This window comes from Theropithecus gelada, chromosome 3, assembly GCF_003255815.1.
Source record: "Theropithecus gelada isolate Dixy chromosome 3, Tgel_1.0, whole genome shotgun sequence".
In the NCBI taxonomy this organism is placed as follows: Eukaryota; Metazoa; Chordata; class Mammalia; order Primates; family Cercopithecidae; genus Theropithecus; species Theropithecus gelada.
Window position 1 is genome coordinate 168,289,499 of NC_037670.1, and position 18,929 is coordinate 168,308,427.

Sequence of the window (18,929 nt, forward strand, 5' to 3'; positions counted from 1 at the left end):
TGAGAATGTTAATATAGAATATGGAGAGTGACCTAACGTACCTTTTCTGCTCCTGGGACTAATCCAGCTTCTAATCCCTCTCATTCATTCATGCAGTCATGCATGTAAGAGATGTTTACTGAGCACCTACTGACCTGCTATCTGTTAGGCACTATATGTGGTGCTGGAGTGTAGTGAGAGCAAAGCAGACAGGGCAGTACACTCCAATAACTTCCCGTGCAGGCTGTCCTGTACCCATCACCTGACTCCTTCGTTACTGATCATCAATCTTTTGCCCCTCCTAAATCCTAGATTTAGCACATGTAACTTGGACCATCTTTTCTGATATCTTAACTTCTGAAGGCTTCTACTTCCTATCGCATCCTAACCTCACCTGGAAGGACATTTTAAAACCTTTCCCACACCTCTCTAGGCTTTGGTTCATGGGGTCCTTCATGCCTGTTTTCCTTTTCTTCACATTCCTGTTGAAAGCAACCTCTCCTATAAACCATGTGGATTAACTACGCCAACTGTTGGGGTCAACAGCACAGTTTTGATTATGCAAGACACTGGGACCATAGCCATCAGTAAGTTCCAACTATCAAAGAGCTAAATGGTCTGGTCTGGGAAGACAGGGGCAGTGAGGACCTTGCCCCTCCTATGCCTCGGGGCATTTAAAAAATCTAGTTGATATGTAGTGATTCCATAACTGAGTGTGGGGGAGCACTCTTCCGTTCGCCTTGGAGCAACCTGAAGCTAAGACCCGGGTCTGCTTTTTAACCCTGGAGCCAACTCCCGAGTGGGGGTAAGGTACTCACCTAACCAACACTGGGATCTTGGGCATCTTCTTGGAGACTTTAAAGAAACTCGTGTCCCCTTTGTTGTCAGTAAAGTAAATGCCAGCCACACTGGTCACGAGGTTCCCAGGGAATGTGAAGAGAACCCTTTCATCATCACCCTGGTTTGCCCAGTCCCAGGCTTGTCCTCCTATGAGCAAGCCGCCACCACGTTTCATGAACTTGACCAGCTTTTCCGTCATGGTTTCATTGTAGGCGTCAATACAGTAAACCCCCAGGGAGTCTTTCACTTCTGGCTCAACCTTTGCATCCATTCCAGAGCCCTCGAGGATTTTGGCCAAAGGTGCCAGGGATGGGTGTACACCAATGGGAGCCCCAGGGGAAGAGCAAAGCCACCCCACTGCGTTCAGGAGAAAGGGTGTGAGCTGGGCTTCCACCAGGTAGTCCTCATGGGACATGACCACCAGGCGGCCGCGGCCATAGGAGGAGGCAGCAATGAGGACCTGGCCCATGTCATTCACCATCACAGGAAATGAAGCCTCTCCAATAAGAAGCAGTTCACATGGAACGGCATCTTCGGGTACATCCCAGCTTGTCACGCCATTCATAAGGGCCTCGAAGGCAGCAGAAGGAGTTGCCATGGCTCTGTTGGTTTCTGCAGAGAAGAAAGCAAAGGCTCAGCTTGGCGAACAATGGATAAACAAAGAAACAAATAGAGCAGTTCACTCTTCCAGTAGCTGGGCGATTCTTCCCACTATGCAGATGAGGTTGACACTGGGAAATGATTCAAGCACTCGGTGTTAGTGACTGAAGTCCAGGAGACCCCACTGGGCCCTCTCCTCTTAAACTCTGTGGTCAAACTTAGCTTGATACTTTTCCATCACAGACGGAAACAAACAGAAGGAAGGAATGAGCATGGAATTGTGTCCCCCAAAGAGACATTTGAAATCCTAACCCATAGGACTTATTTGGAAAGAGGTTTTCATAGATGTAATGAAGCTAAGATGAGGTCATAGGTGATTCAAATGGGTCGTAGTCTAATGACTGATATCCTCGTAAGAGGACATTTGGAAACACAGGGGAGAATGCTATCAGAAAATGGGGGCAGAGATTGGAGTGATGAGTCTACAAGCCAAGGAAGACCAAGAATTGCCGGCAAACACCAGGAGCTAAGAGAGAGGCATGGAACAGATTCTGCCTCAGAATCTCCACACTGCTGACACCTGGATTTCAAACTTCTAAGCCTTCAGAACTGTGAAATGATGTCTTCCTGTTATTTTAAGCCACCCCATTTGTGGTCATTTGCTTCAGCAGCTGCTGGGAATTCATAGAGTGGAGTGGCATGTTGTGCTCCCAGCCCATTCCATCCCTCTTGGCTGCCACACTAATCAGATTACTCAGAACCTCCATGTGAAATGCCTGGGCTTTCAGAGAAGGTTCTTTGGTCAAAGTCACAGGCTAGGTAGGAGGAAAGTGGAAGTCCTCTGTGGTTTAAATGCAAGTCTCCTACCACCAGGAGCAGAAGGTAACAAGATATGAAATTATTGCAGAATCCTAATTGCACCTGGGATGCAGCTGACAACAGTGTGGAGGTGAACTCACAAATATCCTCTGCTTCTTCACAATGAGATCCTCACTAACGATGCTCTATGGTCTGACCTCTGCTACAAGCGCTGTACTGAAACACTTCCTCCAAGGACAGATGTGTTTTCATGGTCAGGTCATGCAGGGTGTCTCATCTTCAGTGACCCCTCAGCAGCACAGGACACCACTGCTCTCCCAGTCCATGAGGCTGAACCACCTCTGTCAGTATGGCCCGAGGTAACCTCTTTGTATCCAACCTCTAGAACCACTTACTTTCTGTCCTTTTCTGACCTCCTCTTGGAATATGCAGATAGTCCTTACATTTTAATCTTTGGCCCTTACCACTTGTCTATTTCCCTTGTCAGATAACATGCTCACTCTCAACATAATATGCAACATGATTATAGACTTGGGCTCTGGACTTATGGCAGTCTAAGTTTGAATTTCAGCTCTGCTACTTAACAATTGTGAGACTTAGACAACACATCTCAGATTTAGTTTCCTTGTTAATTAAATAGGAATTATAATATCTGCCATATAAGCTTGTCCTGAGGATTAAAGGAAACAACATAGGTTAAATGCCTTTTCATAAGTATTCAATTATTTATATATGCATACGCATATATGCTTATAATTATTTGGTTAAGAATAAACCATTTAAGTATGTGAGTAATAGAGAATTCTTGCAAAGTGGAAAAAGAATTTAACCTAACAGGTTTTATAAGCACTGAATTGAGCATGTACTCATTCTGATTTAATAGTTTTCATATTTTGTTACCAATATTAATACTAACACTAATGCTAACTACTATTACATTCATTTCTCATGTATCTCTATGTGCCTTCCGCAAGCCAGGATAAAATAGCCCCAGTCTTGAGGTAACGAGTTCAAGACCCCACTGGCCATTTATAGCGAGTCTCCAAACTAAAAAAGTCTTAAATTTATTAATTTCCCTCTAAGGGAGCTCTTTTAAGGCAAATTACATAAGCTTAATGTTTCTAGTAGTGAAACAGAAGCATTAATAACCTACCTATCTCAGGGAACTATTGAGAAGATACTGACATGAACATTTGGTAAGCAAGAAGCTTGTCTCTTCCCTGCTCCTCCTGGTGCTCATAAATAATCAGGACAGCAAAGCGCACAGTGTCACCGTATGTCCCTTCTCCCTGCTGCTCCCATATCCAGCTGGTCACAAGTCTTATCAATGTCCTTGTTCATGGTTTCCAATCACACTGCCATTAACCTAGTTTAGGTCCTTAGTAATTCATGCCTGGACTCAACTGACCCAATTTCAAAGTTACCAGGACCTGTTCCCACCCTTTACTTTTCTAAAACCACTCTAACCATGTTATTTACTCTCAAAGCTCCATCTTAGTCTCTAGGGACAATCTACTGCCTTCCGGTGTGGACTGCCTGCAGAGCTGGCCACCCCCTGGCTTCTCCTGCCTTTTCTCCTGCTGCCTGTCTCCCTGCAGCATCCAGTCGCCAGGTGCCCCTGGACATGCCCTGCTTTCATTTTAGATGATCTTCCCATTCTCTTTCCATTCCGTTCCCTCTCCCAAATCTTTCTATCTATGGAAATACTATCCTTCCAAGAGCAGATATGGCACAGAAAAGAAAATTTAAATGGCCACTTCTGTGGAAGAGATGCTCAATCTCACTAGTAGTCAAGTAATGGAAAATATATTGTGTGTTGCTCATAATATTGTCAAAAAAGACACTCCTTTCTAGGAGAAAGTGGAGGAGGAGAAGGGGAAGAAAACAAAGATGAAGATGACAAAGGTGGCTAATAAGGTTTAATATTTGAAAGGCTAATAATGTTCAATACTGAAAGACCATCACAATCTGCAGGAATGATGGAGAATGTCTGCACTCTTTTTCAAAAACAATTTTATGGTGCCTACTTGGCTTCAAAGGTATGCCTATATTTAGACCCAACAACCCTTCTTCTAATAACCCTTCTTACAGAAATAAGGACAGTATCAAAGATATATGTACAGGGATGCTTACTGCTACACCAAATTACAAATGGAGATAAATGAAAACCTAGAAGTACAGATAGATAGACTAATGACAAAGAATGTTTCCTAGAACCATTTTTGATTCTTGTGGGTGCAGCATCTCTAACCCAAACCCACACCTATCCAGCTTTCACATAGCCCCCAGATATCCCATTGTACACAGCATAAGACCCTGTAGCACTGCCCCCAGTCATCTACCCATACACACCCCCTAAAGAGTTGCCCATTAGAACCCTTCTCCCTCAGCCTCTGCTGCCTCTAGTGCTGGCACAAGTACAACCAGAACAGACACCTCACATATCTGTCTCACTAGTTGTTTTCTGAGCTAGTTCAAGGATGAGTTGAATAAATTTTACATCCACCTAGAAGAATGTCCTAGATACATTTTAAGTGAAAATTTCAAGTCACTATGATATGCAGAACATGAAGTCATTTTTGTACGGGCAAAGATAATAATAGTAGTAGTAGTAATTAGTAGCAGTAGTATAATTATTATTAGTAGTAGTAACAACACAATGCTTACCAGGTTCCTGGCATTACTACACGTGATTTCTGTAACTTATTTAATGCTGACAATAAACCTATGAGGTATTTACTATCACTATCCCCATTTTATGGATGGGCAAAACAAAAACTCCAAAATCATAATGCCCAGAGAATTAGTTATTTGCTCAAAATCACACAGGTGGTAAGTGGTGGTGGATCTAGGATTCAAATCCATGAAACCCAGTGCTGGAGTCCATACTCTCAAGCACCAGGAATACAAAAGTATCTGTTACATACCAGGCTTTATAGGCATTGAAAATCTATGGAGGCCACACTTCAACATAATCACATTGATTACATTAGGAAGAGAGGTGAACCATTCTCTCTGCCTTTATACAAATCTGCATCCTTTAAATTGTATTGCTACTACAATGAGAAACAACACCGAGTTAATACAAATTTAGTCAAAGCATGTAAACACACATTAAAATATTAGATACAGTTTTTACATGATGAGGTAGACTGATCAACTGATCCTGGCTCACTGGACCTAAAAGGTCTTCCTTCATCTCTGATCGGGTTGTGCATCTGCCCACCTATGAATTTGATTTCCTCCTCTACGGGGGTCCCTTGAACTCTGCAGCTGGTTGTGTCCCCACTTTAACCAGCTATCAGTGACTTCATCACTTGATTTTTGAACCAAATGCCCCCTCTTTATGCCCGAATCCATATTTGTCCTCCAATCTTGGTAAGCTCAAATGAATAAAACCTGGAAGAAATGTCCTTTTATTTCTCTCCCTAACCCCTCCCATGGTTCCTGCTTGCTTTCTCCTGGGCCCACCTCTGGCCCCTTTTAGCTTGCTGGAAACAAAGCCACCGCGAAAGCAGAAGGTATTAAAGGCACAACCTGTAACTCAGGGAGAGAGCAGAGCTTCCACTCCTACCACAGAGCAGCGCCATGGCTCGTAAACCTGGTTTCCCTTTGAGAAATGCGTGGAGGGGCAGGTGGATGGAGGGCCCTGCTGGATGCCGCTCCACCCATATCCCGTATGGCAGTGTGATTTCAAATCCTGAACCTAGAGTAAGTGTGTGAGGCCAGAGTATACATTGTATTCTTTGGATGAATAGATATTCCATGTCTGGATGATTACATGACAGATGAGGGTATAAGGGTAAACCCAGGATCATTTTTTCAGCAAATGGCTAATCTGACCTTGAAAACTGGTTTATATTACAGACATTCAATTCTATGGGTCTTCTCTCCTTCATGCTGTTTTTTTTTTTTTTTCTCATGAACCTTCTGTTTCTTTTTCTTTCTACATCCAGTATATTTTCCAAGATATTGGGCTAGTTCAACTCCTTCTTTTGAATTCCGTCCTAGACATTCCCAGCTCAGTCTTATTTATTTTTCACTTAAGATTGTTTAATTCATACATCTGTAAGAGTATATAATACATGTGGAGGGAAATAGATGGTAAAATAACAATAAAACAATCTGAAAAATGAAACTCCCATATACCTACCATTCAGCTTAAAAAATAGACTTTTACCACCATCTTTGAAACCCCTTCTGTGATCCTCCCCATTCAGCCCCTCCACTATCCCCATAGGAGTAAGCAGGGTTGGGGTCTTTGCTTCTTCTAGTCCTCTATTTCTACCTTACCAAACTGCCTACTTAATTCTCGAGTTCCCCGGAGGCTCTGCTTTCACTCCTATTCGCTCACTTCCCTCCCAGGTCACTCAAGAGGATGACATAATTGAGGAGCATAAGCCCAGGAGTGAGAAGACCTGGGTATTATTACCTTTTTAAATGTGGGTGCTGCCTCCCCCCAGCTGTGGATCTGCGTGCCTCAGGGAGTGTTCTATCAAATGCACGGTGTGTGAGAAGGGATGTTCTAAACTCCCAGGGGCTGTCAGCACTCAGTTTGGAGTCTGGCGGGGCTCCACTCTCTTTTCCTCCCAGGCCCAAAGCCAGTCTGCAAAGAGCACAACGGTGACGTCTGAGGAGGGAGAGGGCTGGGGAGTGGGGGCAGCCGGCAGGGAGGAGGGGAGCTCCTCCGTGCGCGTAAACACACACACACACACACGCGAACGCTCACTCCAGTCTCCAGGGGCCAGTGCCAGTGGGGGACAGATCTCAGTCCCGAAGACAGTGTTCACAAAGATCAAAGGGCAGTAGGACAGTAGGCCACAAGCGATGCTCTGTCCCAGCTACCCGCGACCCTGCTCAAGCTCCGGGCATTCTCATCCGACAAAACAGCGGATTAGACGCAGTTCTCTAGGTCAGGCCCTTAGGTAACTCAACCACACAAAGCAAGCACACACAAACATCAGATGTCAGAACCTGGAGGGGAGGAGCAATGCGGCAGGGGGATGCAGGGCCCGAGTGCAGAGGAAAATCACCAGCAGAAACACGGACACAAAGGGGATTCTCTGTCCCCGACTTCAGCACACCCAGACCCACAGCGCGCCGATCGCGCCCCGCACCCCCGCCCCGGCCTCCCGCACCACCCTCCCCAAGCACCCAGGCCGAGTCCACCATCGCTGGCCCCTTCTCCAGCCTGCGAGGCTTTTGGAGAGGGCCACTCACCAGGTTACCCTGCGATTTCCACGGGGGCAGGTGGGAGCGGGCAGAACCTGGCGCAGAGACGGTCGCACAGGGAAGAGGCTTCCCTGTACCACAGTGACTGGGCGACCGAGCCGGGATTTGGGAGCGGGGAGGAGACCGGAGCAGGAGGAGAGGAGGGGTTTCCACGGGAGTCCCCTCCTCCCCACTTCCTCCCAGGCTGGAGTGTGAGCTCGAGAGGGCGGCGCTTGGCGGGGGACAGCGCTTCTTTGTGTCGCCGGCCCTGGTGGCTTGGTATTGCTGCGGCTTAGGGACGCCTGGCGACCCCATCCTGGCAGTGTGGATGGCCGTTTCATTAAAGATATAAACTTCTCTGACTCTACATTAGTAAGGGAAAGGCTGAGCAAATTGTGGGACAAACATTCTGCTTAGTATTATTCAGTTCTTAGGAATAGCCTGAATCTCCATTTAGTCGGTGAATACACAGTGATATATTGCCAAAGGGAAAATACAAATTGTAGAAATTGTTGAATATGCTTTTGTTTTTATAAGAAAAACAAACCCCGTATATATTTGTATTATGGTGGGGAGAACGCAAGGCTATTTCTACCCCTTAGTATTGTTTAACTTGACAAATAGGAGAGGTGCAACTTTTTATATAACTCTGCACTGTTTGCAGTTACGTGTTACTTCTGTAATTAAAAATAATATAGTTCAAACAATAGTTAACTAAAATGTATTCTTCGGTGTACAGTTCAAATCGCATTTCTTTCTTTCCTTTTTCCTTTTTTTTTTCTTTGGAGACGGAGTCTCGCTCTGTCGCCCAGGCTGGAGTGCAGTGGCGCGATCTCCGCTCTCTGCAACCTCCGCCTTCCGAGTTCAAGAGATTCTCCTGCCTCAGTCTCCCAAATAGCTGGGATTACAGGCGCCCGCCATCACGCCTGGCTAATTTTTGTATTTTTGTAGAGACGGGATTTCACCAAGTTGGCCAGGCTGGTCTCAAATTACTGACCTCGAATGATCCACCCGCTTCGGCCTCCCAAAATGTTGGGATTACAGGCGTGAGCCACTGTGACCGCTCCCCATTTCTTTCCTTTCTGATACCAGCTGAGAGCTGCTCCTCTCTCTTGTGTGTGTGGCCACTTCACCGCTCACAGGTGCTGGCTCCAGCATGGGAAATGCAGGGTGGTGACAGGGACCCGGACTAGGTGGACTGGATTCAAATCCCAGAGCTACACTTTACCAACGGTGTGACTTTGGGCAAGTTACCTAATTCCTCAGTGCTATTACCTACACAACGGGGATAAAAAAATCAATACCTATACTAAGCCTTATTATAAGGCTTCAGTTAGGTGAGTTTATGCTTGTAAAGTTCTTGAATCAATGTTTGGTATACGGGCCGGGACGGTGGCTCATGCCTGTAATCCCAGCACTTTGGGAGGTCGAGGCGGGCGGATCATGAGGTCAGGAGATCGAGACCATCCTGGCTAACCCGGTGAAACCCCGTCTCTACTAAAAATACAAAAAACTAGCCGGGCGTGGTGGCGGCACCTGTAGTCCCAGCTACTCTGGAGGCTGAGGCAGGAGAATGGCGCGAACCCGGGAGGCGGAGCTTGCAGTGAGCTGAGATCGTGCCACTGCACTCCAGCCTGGGCGACAAGCGAGACTCCATCTCAAAAAAAAAAAAAAAAAGTTTGGTATACGGTAAAACTGGATGAGTGCCTGATAAATATTCAAATCATCCTAAGATTCAATATTTCATATTTCAGGAAAATGCATACCTTTTAATCCTGACTAGGGTTTGAGTCCCAACCCAAGCCATACTCCCTTTCCCCATCTTCCTTCAACTCCTTTTCTCCAAATTGGATCATTAGGAACAAGTCAGCGGCAGGTTTTATGTAAAAGAAATGGCAGGCAGAGAGATCAAGAGAACCTGAATTCAGGATCCTGCCAAGTCACGGGCCACCTGAGAGACAGTGAACACATCTTTTATCTTCTTCAGCGTTCAGATTTTTCAGCTAAATGAGATGGGCTGGTGACTGGCACCCACTAAGTCCCTTCCGGGTCTGCAATGTCAGGACTAACAGCACCACAGGTTAAAACCCTGTAATACTGAATCTCGTGCAAAAATTTTAAATTCAGAACAAAAACGCATATATTGGTTACCTAAAAATAAACATTAATTATAAAGGACGAAATATACAAGGGAAGGGATGCAAGCTAACTTACCTCGGAGGATGGGGGCATGAGATTTGGTGGGGGGGGGAAGAGGTTTTAATTGTTTTATTTCTTAGAAAGAAAGGGGGGTGGAGGAAGAGAGGGAGTGCTGAAGCAAAGGTGATAAAATGTCAGCATATAATAAATCTGTCATATTATCTTCTGTGCGTAGCTTTGAAATATATTTCACAATAAAACATGTTTATAAGGGGCAGACTTGCTGGTTAGGTTCCTGGAGAAGAAATGCAGTACGAAAGAAATAAGAGACGAGTAGAAAGAAGCTGAAACAGAAACAGCAATGGAGAAGCGTAGGGAACCCTCTTTGAAAGACATCTATCTCCCTGGACCCAAAACCCAACGAGTCTCAGGCCCAAAACGCGACCACTTTGGCAGCCCAGCGTGCGCCCCCTCGGCCGCACTCCCCAGGGAGCCCGACCGAGCCTCCTCCTCCCACCCGCACCTCAGCGGACTGCATCGGGAGCCGCCCCTGAATTGGTCTGTGTGCCCGGGCCTGCTCTAGTCCCAGAAACCAGCTTCGGACGACACTCACCCTTTCGTCCAGCAATTTCCACACCGGGCTACTTCGGAGTAGGGGAGTCTTCCACAGAGGTGGGGGAAGGCGCCGGGGCAGACGCCGTGGGGATTTGCAAATTGGTAGTGAAGTGGCTGGGAAGAGGCATGTGGGGGGAGGTGGGCTGCAGTGCAGACTGTGGGGGTGGGAGCGTCCCCGGGAGCTGATTGGCTGCCGCGGGTGGGGGCGGAGCTTGGCCGCCGCCCCCGGACCGCTGAGGCCCCGCTTTGTGTCAGTTTCTACCTCAAGATGCAGCCCCAGATCCGGGATAGAGGCCCAGGCGCCCGCCCCTAGGGTGCGGCAGGACCATTTGTTTCAAAGTAAATCGTTGAGACTATTAACAAGGGAGCGATAGATAAATAATGACGATCTCTATATAAAATAATATGCAACTATTTCCAAGGATAGGTTAAATCTACTTACATAAATCTACTTATATATTATATGTTTATATACTATTTTTAAAATAAACATTTAACATAGTAAAAAACGTTCCATTTTGTGTAAAAAAACTTCAAAACTGTTCATATGTACTTATATAAACACAGAAATTGTATGGAAGATAGACTACTTGAACCAGTTACTTCAAACAGGAAAGTGGATTACTTGTTATTTTTTTCTTGATACACCTCATTAGCGTTTCAACAGTCACACGTATTATTTTGTAATAAAAATAAATTTAATCAACTAAAACACGACATGAAATATCCTCGCACAAGCGGCTGGCAGCGGCTTCTCAACAAATATGATTTCTCTCTGTGGAAAGGGTTCTTGAACTTTGTTCCTAATTCTGATCCATGTTATTTGAGTGGAACAGGAGACCTTACCATGGAACCAGGAACTGGCTTTATGCCTGACCAGGTCCTGCACTCGCATCTGCTTATCTAACCTTACAGCTGAGGAGAGCTCAGCTGTAAAACCTGGAGTCTCTTTTTATGGCTGGTCCCCAGGGACCCAGGGAGATTTGCATGGCCCCTGTCCTGTCTCCAGATTCCTCACCCCTCACTGCCCTGGCCCCTGTTTGCTGGGTACCTAAGGAAGGGTTGTCCTAGGACCAAACTGTTCTCAGGAAGAGACCATCACAAAGCCTTCTCCCCTACTACAAAAGTGTAGTGTCCAGAGTGGACCTTCCAGGGGAACGTGGCTTCAGAGGTGAAGAGGACGGGGTACAACATCCCGTATAAATTAACGGTTTCATTTCAACGGCACCAACTAGAGGAAGCATAGGTTAAGAACTGTATTTTATTCTTTCTATTCCCCCACTTCACCTAGATCACAAACAGGTGCTCTATAATGTCCACTGGATGGATGGATGAAATGGAGTAAGAAAATCCTTAGAATCATTCCTCAACAAAACAAACAGCAGCCTAATGCACAAAATGGATCAAACTACAAACTTTTTGTGCTGTAGGTTTTCTCCTTCCTTCATGCTCTTTTGTTTTAATGCTTCCTCAAATTTTACTTTTTTTTTTTTTTTTTTTTTTTTTGAGACAGGGTCTTGTGCTGGAGTGCAATGGAGCGAGGCTCACAGCAACCTCCACCTCTCGGGTCAATGGATCCGCCCACCTCAGCCTCCCCAGTAGTTGGGACTACAGATGCCTGTGCCATCATGCCCAGGGAGTTTTTTGTTTTTTTGTTTTTTGTTTTTTTTGTAGAGATGGGGTCTCACTTTGTTGCCCAGGCTGGTCTTGAAGTCCTGGGCTCAAGTGATCCTCCTGCTTCCCCTCCCAAAGTACTGGGATTACAGGTATAAGCCACCCTGTCTGGCTGCTTCCTCAAATTTTGAGCTGGTTCCATCTCCTCTTTCTCAGTCTCAGACACCACATTACAAGCTCAATTTTAAATCCTGGATCCTTTCTTATTTCTACTTCCCCTTGAGTTTGTTTTCCTTTCTAATGTTCTGCTTGGAGTAGCTCTGAGTAATGAAGACTGCCATGAAATCCTGAAAGTATTCAAATAATTTTTGAGATACTAAGTTTGGTAAATATTCCACAACATGTGAATAAATGAACAACTAGGCCGGGCGCGGTGGCTCAAGCCTGTAATCCCAGCACTTTGGGAGGCCGAGACGGGTGGATCACGAGGTCAGGAGATCGAGACCATCCTGGCTAACACGGTGAAACCCTGTCTCTACTAAGAAATACAAAAAACTAGCCGGGCGAGGTGGCGGGCGTCTATAGTCCCAGCTACTTGGGAGGCTGAGGCCAGAGAATGGCGTGAACCCGGGAGGCGGAGCTTGCAGTGAGCTGAGATCCGGCCACTGCACTCTAGCCTGGGCTACAGAGCGAGACTCCGTCTCAAAAAAAAAAAAAAAAAAAAAAAAAAAAAAATGCAATTCTTTAAAATGAGCTCAATTCATACCTTGAGAAATTGTCTTAATGTACATTTTCAGCAATAAAAGTATGACGCTACTTTTGGCAGGGGAAAAAACTGTAATTGCGTGTTTATGTTTACCTAAGCACAGAAAACATAAGGACAAATTTCGCTGCTTCAGGAAGTGGGGGAGGGTTGAGCAGTAATTTTTTTCTTTAGACACTTTGTATTTTGAAAATGTTACAAGTATCATTTTGAAACGCAAAATAAGACTACTCAGTAATACCACTCTTAGGTGTGCACCCAATATACACATTTTTACTGAAGGACAATGGAATCCTCAAAGCATCACCATCCAACATAGTCTAAAACTGGAAACTACTCAAATCCTACCTTCCCTGCCTTCTCAGCTCTAATCCACCCTGCTCTCTATCAGCTGGGTACCATCAACAGTAGAATGTTTAAATAAATTGTGGCATATTCACAATGAAATATGGTACAGCAATGAGAATGAATGATTTGCATTTTTCACAATATAGCTGAATCTCACCAACATATTGTAGTGAACTAAGCCAGAAACAAGAGAGTACATACTATATTGTTATATTTACATAAATATAAAAACAGGTGAAACTAATATTTGATACTAAGACTCAGAATAATATTTACTCTTGGGCCAGGTAGTAACTAGAGAGGAACACAAAGGAGACTTCTGGGTCACTGGTAATGTTCTCTTAATCAATTTAGGTGCTGGCCCAAGGTCGTGTTCAGTTTGTAAAAATGTATCAAGCTGTACATTTATGATATACTGATATATAACCACACATGCAAATATCTAACTTTAATAAGGTGTTAAAAATAATGTTTTAGTTCTAGAAATGTAGATAAATGTCCCAAAACATACTACTGATGCAAACAACATATATACACAAAATATTATAAATTCATCACTGAGATGATATTAAAGAGTACACAAAGCCAGAAACAAACTAAAAGCAGGAAACATTGAAGGAAGCAAGCATGAAAGCTGGCTGCCACCACAATGCTTCCACAAAACCCTGGAGAATGTATGGGGAGTGACTCTATGGGGTTTCCAGCCTAGGACATTATGACCAAGCTCACATAAAGAATGTAATTTAAAGTGACATCCCGGCACAAAGCTCAGACACCAAAGGGGTATTCCAACAGGGTAAAGGTAAATAGTAAGTAAATTCGTATCACACAAGAAATCAATGCAATTTGCTTATCTTGACCCTGCTGAAAGATGAAGGGGAGAAAGATCAATGAGAATGAATAACCACAAACCAGTTTTCCATGTAGGTTTGCAATATTAATTCATGCTATGTCTGTGGATTGAAAAACCCTAAGCAAATAATTTGAGGTGGTCCCAATTTGCTAATGTATTCAATTGGAAGATGCACACGCATATCTTTTCTAGAGAAATTTAACTTTAATGTGTCTAGAAATAATTTCTAGGACAAAAATTCACACAAAAGGAGAAGCTCACATTAATAATTTTTAAAATCACATAACACTCAGGAAATAAAGCACAATGAAAGAGAGCCATTACAAACAAGAGAATCAGAAACAGGCATGAATTACTAGTCACAGAATATAGAATAGCTATGTTTTGTACATTTGAAAAATAAAATAGAAACTAGAAACTTGAACAGAAAATAATTGTATTTATAAAAAGAATCAAATAAAACTAGAAATAAAAAATAATTGAAATAAAATAATTCAAAAAAATTATTGAAGAGACTAAATAGAAGATTAAAGTTGAAGAAAGAATTACCGAGCTGGATCTGGAGTAGAGGAAATTATCCATAATTTAGTCTAAAATCGAAAAAATGATGGAAAATATGAAAAAGGATAGATGACATAGAGCGTATAGTGAGAAGACCTAAGACACATCTGATCTGAGGTTCAAAGAGATGGAACAGAAAGATTGTGGGAGAGCTATTATTGAAATAAAAGATTGAATTTTCCAGAGATCTTGAAAGACACCAATCCTCAGATCCAGGGAGTCTAACAAATCCTAAAATGATAAAAAGAAATACTCATCTAAATATTTGTAGTGAATCAAAGAAGAGAAGACACCAAAGACATCTCAATTGGTTCAGCTTACACAATTCTGACTGAAAAATGAAAGTTGAGCAAATTCTCCACTTGAGGGGATGCATCAAGATCAGCTGCAGAAAAGAGAAGAACTTTCAATGGAGATTTTAAACAAGTAAGATCAAGATTCTGAAGCATATCCTCAAAGAACTGTAACAGGAGAGGAAACACGGCTTTACCAGTGTGATCCTGAAGACAAAGCAGAATCAAAGCAATGGCTACCAAGAGGCAGAAGTGGTCCAGTCAAAGCAAAAGCAGATTGGTCAAAAGCAAAGGCCATGGCGACAGTTTTTGAGATGCTCGAGGTGTTTTGCTTGTTGACTTTCTGGAAGACCAAAGAATGATAACATCTGCTTATTACTGTAGTGCTCTGAGAAAGCCAGCCATAGCTTTAGCAGGAAAACACCCATGAAAGCTTCACCAAACAGTCCTCCTCAACCATGGCAATGACTTTGCCCATTCCTCTCATCAAGTAAGGGCAATTTTGAAAGAGTTTCAATGGGGAATCACTAGGCATCCACCTTAGAATCCTGATTTGGCTCCTTCTGACTTTTGTTTCCTTATCTTAAAAAATCTGTGAAGGGCACTCATTTTTCTTTAGTTAATAATGTAAAAAGACTGTATCTACATGGCTAAATTCCCAGACCTTCAGTTTCTTAGTGAGGAATGAAATTGCTTTTATCACTGCTTATAAAAGTGTCTTGAACTTGAAAGGGCTTATGTTGAGGCAACATATTTTTTTTAAATTGTTTAATTCCATTTTTTCCACAAACTTCTTGAAATTCCCTCATATCTTTGGAACAATCCTCCCATTGGAAACAATAATAAAAGCTTAACAAAATATAGGAAACAACTGAAGACTCGGAAAAGTAAACAACATAAACAGGACAAGAGGACTATAATCCTTGATGAACACAAAACAGGACATGAGTTGTATATTTGCTATGGCTTTTTACTTTGGGACATTTTCCATTTTACAGTGCAGGGTTACTGAGGCTGAACAGGAAGTGTCAGTCTTACTGGTTCAAGACTATCAAACCAGGTGGAGCTCAAAGGGCAAAGTTTCAGACATGAAGAAACCAGACAAGTTAATATAAAATTTTATATATGAATTCCCCTAATGTCACTGGCTTATTCCTAAGCTATACATGCAAGAGGAGAGACCTCAGGGCTACTTGTAGGAAATAGTGGCCAAAAAGCTAAACATTTGAGCAGTCATTTCAGTGGTTATATTGTTCTGAGAAAAGCAATGGAGTTTATGCCCCAACAAAAAGAAAGGTTCTTATAAACACTCCATGATTTCAGTTGACACATAAGAAAATCCCTGACATATGAAGAAGAAGCATATCTTATGGTTTAAGGACTATGTTCTTGGAGAAAGATCAAACCTTAAATGGGCTAGTCCTAACAAAGCCTAAAACTAATCTTTGATAGCATCAAAGTAATCTGCTGGTACTTTATCTGCCCACTTCCCCAAAAAATCCCCTTGAAAGAAAATAACATCAACCAAAACCTTAATATTTTTTCATCCACAATATTCTGCATTCAATCAAAAATTAAGAAAGAGGTTAAAAAACAGAATAAATTGCCAATAACTCAAGAGAACAGAAAACAGACATGGGCATAAGTGGTTCAAAGCAACTGGGATAAATATGTTAAGAAATTCTATAGAAACAAGGCTGTGGAATTTCGGCACAGAAATAAAACTCATAAAAAAGTAAAATAAAAAATTTAAAAAGAAAAATAATAATTAAAATTGGTACTTGATAGATTGCTTTAATAGCATATTAAACACAAAAGACCAGAGAATTCATGAAGTATAGCAAAGGTAAGTAGAAAGTATTCATACATAAGAGCAAAGAAAACATGATATACAAAGAGATCAAAAGATACAGAAAGAGTGTAACAGGATTACAAGACAGGGTGAAAAGTTGTGATATATGAGTAATCAGAGTCCCAGAAGGAAAGGAGAGAGATAATAAAACAAGCAAAATGTTATTAATTAATGATTTGAAAAATATCAAACCACAAGCTGAAGAAACTTTACGTTTCCCAAGCAGAATAAACAGAAAGAAAACTACATTCAGACACATCACATTCAAACTGCTGAAAACCAAATTCATAGAGAAAATCTGAAAAGCTGCCAGAGATAAAGGATACTTCTCATTTAAATGAACAAAAAATACAGCTAAGTTTTCAAAACAACGATGAAAATGAGAACACAACAGAATTCCTAAAAGCAGAAAAAGAAAAATCTGCCAACCTAAAATTCTATACATAAGAAAAATATTCCCCCAAAATAAAGGCAATGTAAAGATAATTTTAGATATACCAAAGCTGAAAGAATGTATTCCCAGCAGAATATAACAACTAAAACTATTTTTTCATGATTAAGGACAATTATTCCTCATAGAAGCACAGTGCTTTAGGAATTAATAGAGAACACTGAAAAGAGTAAATACACAGGCAAATATAAATGAATACTGACTGTTTAAACAAATATAATTCCTTATGGAATATAGAAGCATATAAAAAAAACCAGAAATCAGTACAGCTGCAAGATGGAGATAAACTTTTAAAATTTTACATTGAGAGTACACAGAAGTAATAATTTAAAGTAGGTCATAACAAATCAGTAAGGTGAACTGTAATATCTCAAGTAACCAATAAAATAATAAAAAATTTATAATTCAAAATATAGAAGAAAAATTAATAGAAGGTGTTGAATTCAAAAGAAATCAAGAAAAGAGAAAATAAGAAAGAAGAGATTGGACAAAGAGAAAACTGTGCAAATTGGTAGACTTGAACCCAATTTTTTTTTTTTTTTGAGACGGAGTGTCGCTGTGTTGCCAGGCTAGAGTGCAGTGGTACGATCTTGGCTCACTGCAACCTTGCTTAAACCCAATTTTTATAGATTGCATGTTTGTGTCCCTCCAAAATTTGTATGTTGAAATTCTAACCCCCAGTGGAATGGTATTAGGAAGTGGGCCTTTGGGAGGTAATTAGATGTAGGTAATTAGTGTGAAACACTCATGATGGGATTAGTATCTTTCTAAGAAGAGAAAGTGACTAGAGCTCCCTCTCTTGGCCATGTGAAAATACAGTGAGAAAGGTAGCTGTCTATAAGCTAGGAGGCCAGCCCTCACCAGACATTAAATCTGCTGGTTTATCTTTAAATGTCTTTTGTTTAACTACCAGTCTATCACATTTGTGTCACAGCAGCCTGAAACGACTAAGATACCAACTATGTAAATAATACTAAATATAAATGGATTAAAAAATCCAATTAGAAAAAGAGCTCATCATAGAAGAGAAATATTGAAAGTAAAAGGATAGAAAAAGGTATACCATGCAAACGTTAACCAAAAGAAAGCTAGTATGGCTAGATGTACAATGGGCAAAGTAAACATTACTGTCAACAAGTGTTACTATAGATATAAAACACATTTCATAATGATAAAAGGATCAATTCAGTACAGCAATACAAAAATTTTAAATTTGTATCCTTAATAATGTAACTTCAAAATTTATAAAGCAAAGTTGACAATAATAAAAGAAGTAACAGACAAGTCCACAAGCATAATTGAAGATTTAAGTACATCTTTCTCAGTAATCTGATAAAACATGTGCATAAAAAATCAGTAAGGATATACAGGATTTGAATGCCATAATTAACAAATTTGACCCTGTTGACACATATGGTACATATACACCCACCAACAACAGAATATAATTGATTTTTAGTGTATGTCAAACATTTTCTCAAATAAAATATATATTGGCATGAAGCAAGTCTCAAGAAACTCAAAAAGGTGTAGAATATATTCTCTGATCTGAATGGAATTAAACCAGAAATCAATAACCCTAATTTAATTAGGAAATTCCCATGTTTGGAAATTAAGGAGTACACTTCTGAACACCCCTAAGGTCAGAGAAGAAATCACAATAGAAATTAGAAAATATTTTAACTAAATAATAATTAAAATACAATTTATCAAAATTTGTGGGAGGCAGCAAGAGCAATTACTTAATAAAGGAAAACTATATAGCTCTAAACGCCTACATTAGTAAAAGGGAAAGACTGAAAGTAAACTATTTCAAAATATTAGAAAAAGAACAACAAATTTGAAGTAAATCAAAGAATATAATAAACATAAAAGCAAGAATCAAATTCAAAAATATTTAGAAATTCAGTAAAACCAAAAGTTGGTTTTAATGAACCAAACTAAGAATGATCAATAAAGAGACACAGAGAGCGAATCCATTATAATTATCA

At 41.5% G+C, this 18,929-nt stretch overlaps 1 protein-coding gene across 4 annotated transcripts in view; it reads right to left on the minus strand.

Moving 5' to 3' along the window:
* Positions 1 to 18,929, minus strand: part of TCAF1 (TRPM8 channel associated factor 1) — a 51,106-nt gene that overhangs the window by 24,099 nt on the left and 8,078 nt on the right. For 3 of the 4 annotated variants that reach the window (XM_025379583.1, XM_025379584.1, XM_025379585.1), the window contains exon 2: positions 798 to 1,431. In XM_025379583.1, the coding sequence (XP_025235368.1) occupies positions 798 to 1,417 (620 nt within the window). In that variant the 5' untranslated portion in view covers positions 1,418 to 1,431. Of the gene's footprint in view, positions 1 to 797; positions 1,432 to 10,201; positions 10,285 to 18,929 lie in introns of those variants that run through there. The other variant, XM_025379586.1, reaches the window with a different exon arrangement.